General features: G+C 39.5%; 1 protein-coding gene across 2 annotated transcripts in view; it reads right to left on the reverse strand.

The window, feature by feature from the left end:
• The window catches only part of LOC125402020 (protein lifeguard 2-like), a 47,592-nt gene extending 32,028 nt beyond the window's left edge, over nucleotides 1-15,564 (reverse strand). For both annotated transcript variants that reach the window (XM_048436520.2, XM_048436513.3), the window contains exons 1-3: nucleotides 15,451-15,564; nucleotides 15,192-15,318; nucleotides 11,158-11,432 (exon numbers count right to left, since the gene is read on the reverse strand). In XM_048436520.2, the coding sequence (XP_048292477.1) occupies nucleotides 11,158-11,432; nucleotides 15,192-15,193 (277 nt within the window). In that variant the 5' untranslated portion in view covers nucleotides 15,194-15,318; nucleotides 15,451-15,564. The remainder of the gene's footprint in view (nucleotides 1-11,157; nucleotides 11,433-15,191; nucleotides 15,319-15,450) is intronic.
• Between the last annotated feature and the right edge of the window lie 405 nt (nucleotides 15,565-15,969).

Genomic DNA, 15,969 nt, shown 5'->3' on the forward strand with positions numbered 1-15,969 from the left:
AGACAGACCTCTGTGAATTCAAGGTGTGGTGGGGACACCTTTAATCCCAGCACTTGGGAGGCAGAGGCAAGTGGATCTCTGTGAGTTCAAGGACAGCCTGGTCTACAGAGTTATTCTGTATATCTGTACAAGATATACAGAGAACCTGTCTCAAAAAATAAAAGTAAAAATAAAAGAAATAGAGGTTAAAGTAAAGTCACACAAAGTTGGAAAATACACAGAGAATCTTGATACTGTATGTTATTATGCTCTCTTTGAATTGTTTGAATGCTAAATAAGGATCAACAGCTGCTAAAAGATATTTGCTTATAAATGCTGCTGAACTAATCCAAGAGATATTTTGAAAATACCTTGACTTCAAAATTGAAGTCAAAAGATATGTTACTTTGGAGAAAAGATTTTGCTTTTGTTTCCACAGAAAATGAGAAACTGTGGATTCATTCTGTGTTAAGAAATATCAGGTTTGATCAAGGAGGGCCACCTGAAAAATCTCTGGCAGGAACAGATGGCCCAGATGTTAGAATTCTATATTTAGAACAGATTCAATGCTGCCTGAGATGATCAAGACTCACAGAATACTCCAGTCAGGACTTGATGATAATTCTAAATTTTCTTTAGGTTCCCATAAGATTATCAGCGACCCCAATCCTGGAATACTACACCTACATTCCCAAAAAATGAACTATGGATATTTTCCTTTGTTTAAAAAAAGAAGAGGAGGAAGTGGTGCATGAGAATTGTATATATTCTGTCAATCATGTTTTGAATAAATGCTGATTGGCCAGGCAGGAAGTGTAGGTGGGTCAATCAGACAGGAAGTAGAGGCGGGGCAAAGAGAACAGGAGAATGCTAGGAAGGAGGAAGCCCATTTCTCGCATTCCTGCCCAGACCACTGAGAAGCAAGATGTAACCTGCCCAGCTGAGAAAGGTACTGAGCCATGTGGCTAACATGGATAAGAATAATGGGTTAATATAAACTACAAGAGCTAGTAAGTAGCCTGAGCTAATGGGCCAATCAGTTTTATAACTTATGGAGATCTCTGTGATTTTCTTTGGGGCTTGCTGGCTGTGGGGTACTGGGTGGGACAAACCCCAACAAGCAGGCCCCTTCATGTTACAGATAGTGTACAGAAGTGGCCCCAAAAACTCTACCAGATAACTCCTACAGCTGATAAATACCTTCAGTGATGTGGCAGGATACAAACTCAACTCAAAAAAATCAGTAGCCCTCCTATACACAAAGGATAAAGAAGCTGAGAGAGAAATTAGAGAAACATCACCTTTCACAATAGCCAGAAATAACATAAAATATGCTGGGGTAACACTAACCAAGAAGGTAAAATACTTATTTGACAAAAACTAAGTCTCTGAAGAAAGAAATTGAAGAAGATACCAGAAAATGGAAAGATCTCCCATGCTCTTGGATAGGAAGGATCAATATAGAAAAAATGGCAATCCTACCTAAAGCAATATATAGATTCAATGCGATGCCCATCAAAATCCCAACACAATTCTTCACAGACCTTGAAAGAACAACAATCAACTTCACATGGAAAAATAAAAACCCCAGGATATCCAAAACAATCTTGTACAATAAAGGAACTGCCAGAGGCATTACCATCCCTGACATACAGAGCTACAGTAATGAAAACAGCTAGGTATTGGCATAAAAATAGAGATGTTGACCAATGAAATCAAATTGAAGACCCAGATATTAATCTACACACCTGATTTTTGACAAAGAAGCTAAGATTATACAGTGGAAAAAAGAAAGCATCTTCAACAAATGGTGCTGGCATAGCTGGATGTCAACCTGTAGAAGAATGAAAATGATCCATATTTATTGCCATGCACAAAACTCAAATCCAAATGGATTGAAGACCCCAATATTAATCTGACCACACTGAACCTGGTACAGGAGTGGGAAGCAGCTTTCAATGTATGGACACAAGAGACTACTTCCTACATATAACCCCAGTAGCACAGACAATAAGAGCAACAATAAATAAATGAGACCTCCTGAAACTGAGAAGCATCTGTAAAGCAAAGAACATAGTCAATAAGACAAAAAGGCAGCCTACTGAATGGGAAAACAAATCTTCACCAACCCCACATCAGATGAAGGACTGATCTCCAAACTATACAAAAAACTCAAGAAATTACACATTAAAATTCTAAATAACCCAATTAAAAATGGTGTACTGAACTAAAACAGAGAATTCTCAACAGAATTATTTCAAATGGTCAAAAGATACTTAAGGACATGTTCAACTTCCTTAGCTATCAGAAAAGTACCAATAAAAACAACTTTGAGGTACCATCTTACACCTATCAGAATGGCTAAGATTAAAAATACTAATGATAGCTTATGCAGGAGAGGATGTGGAGTAAGAGGAACACTCATCCATTGCTGGTGGGAATGCAAACTTGTGCAACCACTTTGGAAATCAATGTGGCAGTTTCTCAGAAAATTGGGAATCAAACTACCTCAGGATCCAGCACTACTACTCTTGGGCATATACCCAAAAGATGCTCAATCATACTACAAAGACATTTGTTCAACTATGTTCATAGCAGCATTATTTGTAATAGCCAGAACTTGGAAACAACTTAGATGCCTCTCAATCAAAGAACAGATAAAGAAAATGTGGCGCATTTACACAGAGTATTACTCAGCAGTAAAAAACAATGACATCTTAAATTTTGCATGCAAATGGATGTAATTAGAAAACACTATCCTGAGTGAGATATCCCAGACCCAAAAAGATGAATATGGTAGGTACTCATTCATAAGCGGATACCAGTCATAAACAAAGGACATTGAGCCTATAGTTCATGATCCTAGAGAAGCTAAGTAATAAGGTGAACCCAGACATATATAGACCCACCTGGAAATTAGAAACAGACAAAATCTGATCACCTGACAAAATTTGGGGGCATGGGGGCAAGGGGTAGAAGGAAGGGGAAAAGGTCAGGGTTGAGGAGAACTTGAGGGAATGGGATAGTCGAGATGGAGGAAGGACATATATGAGAGCACGGAAAGATATATCTTGATTGAGGGAGCCATTATGGGGTTAGCAAAACACCTGGCTCTAGAAAAATGCCCAGGAATTTACAAGAATGGTCCCAGCTACGACCCTAAGCAATAGAAGAGAGGTTGCATGAACTGGCCTTGTCCTGTAGTCAGACTGATGATTATCTTAAATATCACCATAGCACCTTCATCCAACAACAGATGGAAACAGAGGCAAAGACCCACATCGGGGCACTGGACTGAGCTCCCAAGATCCAGTTGAAGAGTGGAAGGAGCGAGAATATGAGCAAAGAATTCAAGACCATGAGGGGTTTACCCACTGAGACAGTTTGCCTGAGCTAATGGTAGCTCACCAACTCCAAATGGACTGGGCATGAACACGCATGGGAACAAACTAGTCCTTCTGAATGTGGTTGACAGTTTGGGGCAGACTGAGGGGCCACCGATAGTGACACTGGGATTTCTCTCTACTGCATGTACTGGTTTCTTGGGATCCTATTCTTTTTGGATGTATACCTTGCTCAACCTAGATGTAGTAAGGAGGGCCTGGACTTTCCACAGGTCAGAGTGCTTTGTCCTCTCTTAGGATTGTAGGGAGTCGGGTGGGAGGGTGTGTGGAGGGAGTGGGAGGAGGGAAGGAAGTAGGAATTTGAATTGATATTTATTTATTTATTTATTTATTAAAATTTTCCACTTCCTCCCCTCCTCCCATTTCTCTTCCACTCCCTCCACTCCCCTTCACTCCCCAGTCCTAAGAGAAATCAGGGTGCCCTGAACTGTGGGAAGTCCAAGGCCCTCCCCACTCCATTCAGGTCTAGGAAGGTGAGCATCCAAACAGACTAAGATCCCAAAAAGCCAGTGCATGCAGTGGAATCAAAACCCAATGTCATTATCATTGGTTTCTCAGTCAGCCTTCATTGTCAGTCACATTCAGAGAGTCCAGTCTGATCACATACTCGTTCAGTCCCAGTCCAGCAGGCCTTGGTGAGCTCCCATTAGATCAGTTCCACTGTCTCCGTGGGTGGACGCACCCATCGCGGTCCCGACTTCCTTGCTCATGTTCTCCCTCCTTCTGCTCTTCATCTGGACCTTGGGAACTCAGTCCAGTGCTGCATTGTGGGTCTCTGTCTCTATCTCCATCCATCGCCGGATGAAGGTTCTATGGTGATATGCAAGATATTTATCATTGTGGCTATGGGAGAAGGCCAGTTCAGGCACCCTCTCCTCTGCTGCCCAAAGACCTAGCTGGGGGCATCCCCTTGGACACCTGGGAACCCCTCTAGAGCCAAGTCTTTTGCCAACCCTGGGAAGAAGAATTGGTATTTTTTAAAATAATAAAATGAAATAAACTAATAATTAAAAAAGAGCACTTGCTGTTCTTATAGAGGAACCAAGTTCAGTTTCCACACCCACATGGTGGTTCACAACCATCTGTAATCCCAGTTCCAGAGGCTCTGACACCCTCTTCTGGCAGACACACATGTGATATGCAGACAAAATACCTATACATATAAAATAATGTTTCTTAAAAATTTTTAAGACAAAAAGAAATGTCTGTTGGGACATATCTCAACATCATAAAAGCAATTTTTGGCAAGCCCACAGCCAATTAAAATCAGGAACAAAGCATGGCTATCTACTCTCTTTATAACTATTTGATAGAGTCTTGAAGTTTTAGCTAGAACAATAAGACAACTAAAAAAGATCAAGAGGACACAACTTGGAAAGGAAGAAGTTAAAGTATCTTTATTTGGAAATTATGTGATAGTATAAGTAAGTGACCTTCAAACTCCAGGGGAAACTCCTAGTTGATAAAATAATTTTAGCAAAGTAACTGGAAACAAAATTAACTCATAAAAATCAGTCCACCTGTAAACAAATGACAGACTAAAGAATAAATCAGGAAAGTAACACCTTTCACAATAACCTCAAATAATATGAAATATCTTGGGATAACTCTAAACAATCTAGTGAAAGACTTGTATGAAAAAAAAACTTAAAGACACTGAAGAAAGAAATTGAAGAAGGTATCAAAAGATGAAAAGATCTCCCTTAGGAAGTGGTCTCCTGTGCCTATGTCTTGTAGACTACTTCCTACTTTCTCTTCTATCAGGTTCAAAGTGGTCGGATTAATGTTGATGTCTTTAATCCATTTGGACCTGAGTTTTGTGCATGGTGATAGATATGGATCTATTTTCATTCTTCTACAGGTTGACATCCAGTTATGCCAGCACCATTTGTTAAAGATGCTATCCTTCTTCCATTGTATAGCTTTAGCTCCCTTGTCAAAAATCAGGTGTTCATACGTTTGTGGGTTAATACCCGGGTCTTCTATTCGATTCCATAGGTCTACTTCTCTGTTGTTATGCCAATACCAAGCTGTTTTCAATACTGTTGCTCTGTAATAGAGTTTGAAGTCAGGGATGGTAATGCCTCCAGAAGTTCCTTTATTGTATAAGATTGTTTTGGCTATCCTGGGTTTTTTGTTTTTCCATATAAACTTGATTATTGTTCTCTCCAGGCCTGTGAAGAAGTTTGATGGGATTTTGATGGGAATTGCATTGAATCTATAGATTGCTTTTGGTAGAATTGCCATTTTTACTATGTTGATTCTCCCAATCCAAGAGCAGGGGAGGTCTTTCCATTTTCTGGTATCCTCCTCAATTTCTTTCTTCAAAGACTTAAAGTTCTTATCAAATAGGTCATTCACTTCCTTGGTTAGAGTTACCCCAAGATACTTTATGCTATTTGTGGCTATCATGAAAGGTGATGTTTCTCTGATTTCCCTCTCTGCTTCTTTATCCTTTGTGTATAGGAGGGCTACCGATTTTTTGGAGTTGATCTTGTATCCTGCCACATTACTAAAGGTGTTTATCAACTGTAGGAGTTCTTTGGTAGAGTTTTCCTAAGCAGAACCCCAGGAGCGCAGACAATAAGAGAAACAATAAATAAATGGGACCTACTGAATCTGAGAAGATTCTGTAAAGCAAAGGACACTGTCAGTAAGACAAAAAGGCTACCTTCTGACTGGGAGAAGATCTTCACAAACCCCTCAACAGACAAAGGTCTGATCTCCAAAATATACAAAGAACTCAAGAAACTAGACACTAAAACTCTAATTAACCCAATTAAAAAATGGGGTACTGAACTGAACAGAGAATTCACAACAGATGAACTTCGAATGACTAAAAAGCACTTAAGGTCATGCTCAACCTCCTTATTGATCAGGGAAATGCAAATCAAAACAACTTTGAGGTATCATCTTACACCTGTCAGAATAGTCAAACTCAAAAACACCAATGATAGCCTATACTGGAGAGGATGTGGAATGAGGGGAACACTCATCCATTGTTGGTGGGAATGCAAACTTGTACAGCCACTGTGGAAATCAGTGTGGCGGTTTCTCAGGAAACTGGGAGTCAGCCTCCCTCAGGACCCAGCAATTCCACTCTTGGGAATATACCCAAGAGATGCCCTAACATACTACAAAAGCATTTGTTCAACTATGTTCATAGCAGCACTATTTGTAATAGCCAGAACCTGGAAACAACCTAGGTGCCCCTCAATAGAAGAATGGTTAAAAAAGGTGTGGAACATATATACATTAGAGTTTTACTCAGCGGTAAAAAACAATGACATCTTGACTTTTGCATGCAAATGGATGGAAATAGAAAACGCTTTACTGAGTGAGGTAAGCCAGACCCAAAAAGAGGAATATGGTATGTATCACTCATAAGTGGATTCTAACCGTAATTAAAGGTCTTTGAGCCTATTATTCGTGATCCTAGGGAAGCTAAGTAAGAAGGTGAACCTGACGAAAATCATGTAGCTATCCTCCTGGAGATTGGAAATAGACAAGAGTGCCAGGTAACCTCGGGTGCATGGGGGGGTGGGGAGGCTGTTGGAGGGGGAGAGGGTTGGAGAGAGGGGAGTAGGGGAGGAATGGGGAAAGATCGGGGGACTGGAATGGGGGGAGGGAGAATGGATGGATATGGGATCAGGGAGGTATGTACCTCAACTAAGGGAGTCATTTTATGGTTTACAGGAGACTTGAGTATAGAGGGGATCCCAGGTCCAAGGAGAGATCCCCAGATTGTTCTCTGGACAGAGGAGAGGGTGCCTGAACCGGCCTTGGCCCACAACCATACTGATGAACATTTTGCATATCACCATAGAACCCTCATCTGGCGATGGAGGGAGATGGAGGCGGAGACCCACGTCGAAGCACTGGACCTGGCTCCCTAGGTCCAAACGAGAGGCAGAAGGAAGGAGAACGTGAACAAAGAAGGCAAGAGCAGAGGAAACCTTCATCCGACGTTGGATGGCGATACAGACGGAGACCCATATTGGAGCACCGGACGGAACCCTCCACGGTCCAAATGAGGAACAGAAGGATGAAGAAGATGAAGAAAGAAATCAGGACTGCGACAGGCGCCATCACCCACTGATACAGGGAGACTGATCTGATGGGAGTTCACCAAGGCCAGCTGGACTGGAACTGAATGAGCACGTGATCTAGCCAGATTCTCTGAATGTGGCCGGATTCTCTGGATGTGGCTGGCCCGGAGTCTTTCTGGAAGGCCATTGACAATGACACTGGGACTTGTTTCCTCTGCATATACTGGATTTTTGGGATCCAGTCTGTCTGGATACTCACCTTCCTGGACCTGGAGAGAGGGGGGAGGAGCTTGAGCTTCCCACAGGGCAGGAAACCCTGACTGCTCTTGGGGATGGAGGGGGAGGAGGAGAGGGAGTGGGGGAAGTGGGAGGGTGTTGGAAGGAGGGGCGGAAGTGGAGACTTTTGTAGTTTAATAAACTTTAAAAAAAAAAGATCTCCCATGCTCATTGATCAGTAGGATTAACATAGTAAAAATGACCATCCTACCAAAAGAAATTTACAGATTCAATTCTCATTAAAATTCCAAACATATTTCTTCACATATTTAAAAAGGACAATTTTCAACTTCATATGCAAACACAAACACACCAAAAAAGAAAAAAAAGAAAGAAAAAGAAACAGGACAACTAAAAAATTCCAAATAATATAAGAGGAAATTTTATTATTTTTATTGGGAGGTCTTACTCTTCCCAATTTCAAGTTGTACTACAGAGTTATAGTAATAAAAACAGCATGGTATTGGCACAAATACAGAAATGTTGATCAATGAAATTAAGTTGAAGACCCAGACATAAATCCACACACCTATGAACATCTGATTTTTGATAAAGGAGTCAGAACTACACACTGGAATAAAGACAGTATCATCAACAAATGGTGTGGGTCAAACTGCATGACTGCATGTAGAAGAATCTAAATAGATTCTTAGGAAAAGGGAAGTATAATAGATAGTTCTGGATGGATAGTGTGTAGCTGGAATGGAAGAATCAAATTGGGAGGTGAAAGAAAGATGAAGAAGAGAAAATAGAGAGAGATTATTAAATTAAGGACCATTTAAGGGTCATTTAGAAGCTTCCTAAAGTATAAACATATATGAAGGTTATCTAAATGAAATCACCAAATAATTGTGAGACAGAGCCCCTACAAGCCATCTCGCCACCAAATGAAGCTTCCACTACATCTAATTGGCTTAGATCTAGGATGGGGTTGCGTCTAATTGAATTGTTGGTTAAAGGGATCTCATGGGAAACACCAAACAACCTTAGCTGATGCCAAGATTATAGGTTACTCTCCATAAACTGACAGCAAGGCCCCATTGCTAAAGACAACACCTACACAACTCTGAACATTAAGAAGTTGAACTAGTGCCTACATAGAGCCTTCATCCCTACTTACTAGTGTCTTCGGTATAGGAAGGCATTCTGCACTCTACCAAAAGAGACACATAAACATGAAGCCAGCCACAAACCTTTTGATCTACAGTTGGTCTGCCTACAAGATATATTAGTATGATGGTGTCACAAACCTTGTGGGAGTAACCAGTCAATCACTGATTTGACCTAAGGTCCACTCCACGAGATGGAACTGATATCTGACGCTGCTTGTATGACCAATAATCACAAACTAGATAGCCCAGGAACCTAGCTAGGGTTAAACCAAATATTACTGGTATTTTTAAAAAGTAGCAATAAAATGCCTCCTAATAACATTCTGCTGTACTTTTACATCACTGCCCTTGCTCAGTCTTCTTCAGAGAAGCTTCCTCCTACAGCAGATGAGATTAAATACAGAGACCCCCAGCCAGACATTGTGCAGAGTGAATGCACTTGGAACACTCAGCCCTAAATGCAATGTCTCTGTCAAATCCCTCCTCTCAGCGTTCAGGGAATCCCTTGGAAGGGAGGAGGAAGAGTGTAAGAGTCCAAGAGCATTTAGTACACCAAGAGAACAGGTCGACTAAATTAACAAGCTTAAAGTTCATAGGAGCTCACAGACTGAGAGATCATGTACAGGGCCTTTTTACACCAGGTCCTTGGCATATGCATTACCGCTTAAAGTTTGCTGGTTTTATAGGATTCCTTTGTTTGTGAATTAGTGGATCTCAGATTCTTGGGCCTACTTTTATGGTCTTTTTCTTCTGTTTATCTTGTCCAACTCCACTGTGATAGTTTATGTTTTATTTTGTTATATTTTATTTCGTTGTATTTTATTATCATCCCTTAGAAGACTGTTTGTTTTTTAAATGAGAGATAGAAAGGGGATGACTCTGGATCGGAGGGGAGGTGCGGACCTGGGAGATGTAGAGGAATGGGAAACTGTAATCATGATATAGTATGTGAGGAAAAAAAATCTATTTTCAATAAAAGGGGAGGGAAAAGAAAAGCTTGAGTCAAAACTATTAAGTAATACTATTTCACACTTACCAGGATGTCTACAGTCAGAAAAAAAAGGTAATGACCAATGTTAGCCAGGATGTTGAGAAACTGGAAACTCCACGCATTATTGGTTGAAATGAAAACTAGTGCAGCTGTTTTGGAAAGTTTTGCTGTTCCTCAAAAGGTTAAGCATACTTGTGATGTCATTCAAAAATCCCTCATTCCATCCAAGAGAAGTGTAAGCATATATTTATATAAAACTGATATATGAATTGAAGCAACCTAAACAAAACAGGGGGCTCCCTCCCAGACCCAGGATTAGGCACAAACCATGCCCCAAACATGTATTTTCACAAAGAAATCCTTTATTAAGCGGGGAATAAAAGTAAAGTGACTGATTTCTGACTCAGGCAGAAAACAGCAGCAAATGACTTGCTGGTGTGATTTTTTTTTCCAGAGGAAAAAAGGGGAGGTCTGTGTTAGCATGCGCTGAGATGTGGCAGCATGTTTTGATAGGGCATATTAATTAGGGTAGCCAGAAGGGAATTTTTATTGCTGTACAACATAGTGGCCAAGTGCTTCAAATAGGATCAATGGCAGGTAGATGAAAGCTCTTGCAGGGATGAGCTTCTGGGGAAGCCTCTAAAAAGGCCCAGTTTGGAGAACTCTTGGGACTCCTCTCATGAATGGAACTGCTTAGAGTTCCAAGAACCTTTGTCCTCCCTTGGTCCTTGGTCTTTGGCCCTTGCCCTCTCCAACCTGAAAGGCTAGAGTTCCCAAAGGCCTCTTTCCAGGCTATGGCAAAGGATGGGACTATCACTGGGAGTCAAAGCTCAGAGTCTACCTGCAAGTCATCCAAGCCCTGGAAAGGCTCAAGTACAGCATGTAGGACATGGGGAACCATAGCATGAACCTTAGCTACCTATGCTTCAACATCACATTTTATGAAAAAAAGTTCTTATTTGTTTATGTCACAATTTTTAAGACTTCTGTCATTCTCTGATGAATATTATTCCTTTTCTATTCCAGAGTAAAAATCTAGGATATTGAATTAATGTTTAAAGACCTAGATCAATATTATGTGATCATGTTGTATGTAGGTAAAATATTTCATATTCAACAGTTAACTCATACTTCCTAAGAAATCTGAATATTGTTTGCCATATGTTTATAATGGATCTCTAAATCTCCCAGTCAGCATCACGGTGGGCTATGATGGCAGCCTATGACACATTTCATGGTAAGAAAGATCTGAATAAAAGAGAACTCATTCTTTCTGGCAGTACACACCATGGAAATACTTTAAGAAAACATTGCTCCTTTCCAAGTCCAAGCACTGTACCTCTTACCTCTACGAACAGACATGTCTTCGAAGGGACTGGGTGGAATTGTGATGCTCTCATTTGGGGTAACATCCTCTGAAATTTGTACTGCATAGGTATTTGCTCCATCTCTATGCTTTGGATGTGGGTATTTTATGGCTTCTTGTGGTGTGTCTCTGGATGAATATGTGAAGGGCTGTTCCACTCTAGAAGGGACACCTTTAATTGCTGCTTTCTGAACCAGGTATTGGTGATCTCCAGAGCTATAGTTGACTGGCTCACTGACCTCCAAGTCTATTTTCCTGGAAAAGAAGACCTGTCACTCATGTCTTTATGACCACATCCCCATTACCTTACTATCCTTATAACTTTCAAGTGATTATTTCCTATTTTTAATGACTGTGGATCCATCAATGCATAATAAATATTTGTTAAATGAATAAACAAATACTTGTAACATGGATTCTGTAGAGCGTTGGTTCTCAACCTGTGGGACTTGACTCTCTCTACAAACCTCTAACTTCAAAATATTTACAATATAATTTATAACAATAGCAAAATTACAATTATGAAATAGCAACAAAAATAATTTAATAGTTGGAGATCACCATAACACAAGGACCTGAATTAAAGGGTTGCACATTAGGAAGGCTGACAACCACTGCTGTAGAGAAAAATAACTTGCCTTCCATTATGTAATTAATTTTTTAATTCATTCAGTAAAGAGTTCAAGAGAGATTCTGCCACTGCTTCTGTCTTCAAATGATTTATACTGGAGGAAAGAAAATATTCAGATGAATGCTGATATTAAAGGCAATATAAGAAAGCCAGGAACGTGGGAGGATGTGAGATATTACATGTTAACCAGAGGAAAAGACTGGTAGTAGAAGAGGCTTTTAGACATTCCCAGGGAAAACGAAGTATATGGCAAGGCTGAAAGTGATACAGGACTTTGTCAAATGAAGAGGTGGAGAAAGGTTTCCCCAGATAGAGCAGTCAACATGAACCAGGACCAGAGGAAATATGATAGGTCCCAGAAACTGAAGATGTTCATATTTCAGAATAGGGAATATAGTGTGCTGAGGTTAAACAATTCGGTCGTGAGACTTTATCATTTGAGGCTGGGTGGAGGAGGGGCTTAGGATAATTTAAAGAAGTTGGCATGAGTTTTTCAATGACACCATTAAGTTAGGAAGAATTATAGTCCCCCAATAATTCTACATCCCTCTCCAGGGACCCTGGAGATGTCATTATGCTTGTTAAAAGAAACACTGCAGATGCATATAGACATTGAGATAAGATGGCTCCAGGTTTAATCAAATCTCAGTTTTATGATCATACTTAGAAGAGAGGAAGAAGAAAGGACAGAATAAGAAAAGTAAATGGAAGTCAAATGCTACAAACGCTGTGAGGATGAATGCAGAAGCAGCTTGGAGCAAAGAGAGAAGGTGGCCTGGAGAAGATGAAAAGGCTGGAGTCTCCAGAAAAGAACTCAGCCATGTTGGCACCTTGGTGTTAGCCCTGTGAATCTGATTTGGGACTTCTGACCATGCACTGTGAGATTGCGTGTTTGTTATGTTCTGTGGCACTAAGTTTGCACAAAGCTGTACAAGCTGCAATAGAAAAAATAATGCAACAGGTCGTCTCTGAAATTTGCAAGCCAGGAAATTGGGGTTCTGGGTAGAAAGACTAGAAAGACCCCTCCACCTACAGAGGAAATCAGTAGAAAGCAGAGACCAGAAATGGTGATTGAGGAAGTTGGACATGGCTGCCATGCTTGGCAACCAAAATACCAGTCTTGGGAAGCCATAAGGTGAATCAAGGCAAAGGCAGACTCTCCCACCCATCTCATGGCACATGTGAAGGTTCCTTCCTTCCTTTCTTTCTTCCTTTCTTTATTTTTATTTTTCTCTCCTCTCTCTCTGTCTCCCTTCTTTCCTTCCTTCCTTCCTTCCTTCCTTTCTTGCTTTCTTATTTCTTTCTATTTTTGTTTTACATTTTTTTGTTTGTTTTTGTTGTTGCTGCTGCTGTCACTTTATACATGAGGCTGGCATTGAACTCAGAGGTCCACCTGCCTTTGCCTCCCAAGTGCTAGAATTAAAGGCAAGCACTACTATGCCCAGTTAAGTTGGAAGATTTCAAGTGAGGTCCCTCTACTGCCACCTGCTTCTTGTCTCACAAGGGACATGATGGAGCAAGAAAAGAAGACTAAGATGGTAAAGGTAGGGTAGACAGATGGCCAAGCCCGAATGATGGGAACAGGAGGTCCAAAACCCTGCCAGGCTCCTGGAGAAACATATGCCATTTAATAAAGATGTCCTTTTTCCTCCAATTATCTCTAAAGTTTACAAGATTCAGTAGGATTTTCTAGTAACACTAAAATTCATTGCATAAATACATGAGAAAAATCAAGAACATATTTAAAAGAGGACTATAAGAGATGGAGTAGTGATTTACTTTAGCAGAAATCAAAATATATATACGCATGTCTATCAGATGCATATGATATAAAGCTATATGACTAAAATTATAAAGCTAGTGTAGCAATAAATAAATAGATCAAAGGGATGGAAGAGATTCAAGGAACAGATTGATGTATGCATATATGAGATTTAATAGTTGATAAAGGTGAAAATTCTCTTGCCATTCTCTGACTCCTACTATGAATCAAGATGTCGGCTCTTAGATGTTGCTTCCGCTGCCTACCACCATGCTTTTGCTCTGCCCTCATGGACTCTAACTTGAAATCATAATCCTAATTTAACATTTTCTTTTTTCAGTTGATTTGTTTATGGTGTTTTATCACCATAACCAAGAAATAGAAAAGTAACTGATGCACAGGTGAACTGAAAATTTTGACATATATAATAATGTTCATAGATATTCTATTGGCAAATACAAGGAATATTTAGACAGGCTTTTATAAGAGTGAAACTATAAAAAATAAATACTTGACAGATTGTCAGTACAGAACACTTCAGATGTTATTATAAAAAATTCAACAAGTCTAATATGGAAAAAATGGTAAAATATTTGCAATATTTATTATTATACTACAGAAAGGGAAATATTGACAACCCAAGATGAGAAATGAACACAAACAACCAATTCCTAAAAATTCTAAATAGCCAGTAAGTCTAGGAGATAACATCTTACAAAAAAATCAAAAAATTATATATAGAAGCAGTAGTGAAATATCTTTTTTGTATAAAAGACATTCAAAGATTAAGGCTATAAAGAAACAGGTAATCCAGAGTCACATTTACTATGCTCATGAACCTAGATATATTTCTTCTACTGAGCTCCCTCATCCACAAAACAGTAAATAGATTTAATTTAAATAATTATAAACTTAAATATATTCTTATTTAAAATAATCTTTTCTTGTCAGGGTTAGAAATATTGATATAAGACAGCATGGATTCATTATATGTTATCCATTATTATGTTCAAAATTTTATCTTAGTTTTAAACAAATTTAAAATACTTTTGTTACTCTAAAACAATCATAAGTCCTAAGCATTAAGTCAACTATGTATAGTGGATACGGATAGTACATTTGAGGTACAGCATCTCATAACAATATAAAGTTTTCTGTAGAGAGAAACTTTAGTGACACCAGAATTCCAAATATGTTGTACTTTAGATCCAACAATTATAGTTGGGGTAATTTATTCCATAAACACACAAAGGCAAACGTGCATGTAAAAGAGGATTCAGTACATCATTCATTATTATAACTGGAAAAATTTCTGACAGTCCATTATCAACCAACAGGGAAGTAGTCAAATTAATTTTGGTACAGACACAAAAATATATACATGTACTTGCACCAATATGAAGTTCACTATGATACGGTTTTTGAGTTAAGAAAGCAAAATCTGAGAATAATATCTAGGAAGATTGAATTACTATTTCACCCCTTCTCTGACTGGAAAGAAATACCACAAACAGGACTAATTATTATTCTGATACAACTGAGTTGGTAATATACTTGACTTGGATGAGTTTTTACAGTGGTCATTCATTCCAAATAATAATAACAATAATAATATATTTACATTTTGATGACAAAAGAAATATTTCCCTCTATGATAAAGTCCGGAGCACCTCTGAGAAAGCAATCTTCATGCAAAGCTGAAGGTCATTGAAAGATGTTCAAATTACCAAGTTGGTGTCTATAGTGTCCTAAAAATCAGGAGAGACAGTGAGATTTTTTTCAAAGCATTCAAAGACAAGAACAACCAAAACCCAAAAGCATTGAGTTTTCCTCAAGGAACTATGTTTGGTTGGTTCCTGAAACACAAATGAGTTTTCCACCTGGTTATCACAAGCTCTTCTGAGTCCGGAGCCCGCAGTCATCCAAAGAAGAGTCAGGCAGGTGGTTGAACTGAGAAGCAAGGTTCTGGGTGACAGTTAAGAGAGTGACAGTTGGAGTATGGGGTGGATGGAACCTTCCTATCAGGAAGAGGGTTGCTAAGTCAAGCACACTCTATCCATCCTCATGTTAGCCAATGCACTCAAGGAGACCTACACTCAGGTCTTCAAACCCACCCCATGTCATGGAGCAAGAGGCTCTGTCAATGAGGAAAGTGTCCATCACTTTCTTCTCAGCAAGAGGAAGATACTCATAAAACTCCAGATGTCCTGTACCATTATTTCAGACAAGTAAGGCTCATTTTTAGCAAAGTATGGACTGGTCTTTCTGATAGTCATGATGACTTTGGTGTCTCCTCCCGCACAGTGGGGGATTGCTACCTGAAGATTACAGACCAATGAGAAACCCTGGAAGACCTAAATCAGGCTGTTTGGTGAGAGAAGACACGTGACCAGGTGAGT

Source organism: Myodes glareolus, chromosome 25 (assembly GCF_982192425.1).
Source record: "Myodes glareolus chromosome 25, mMyoGla1.1, whole genome shotgun sequence".
NCBI lineage: Eukaryota > Metazoa > Chordata > Mammalia > Rodentia > Cricetidae > Myodes > Myodes glareolus.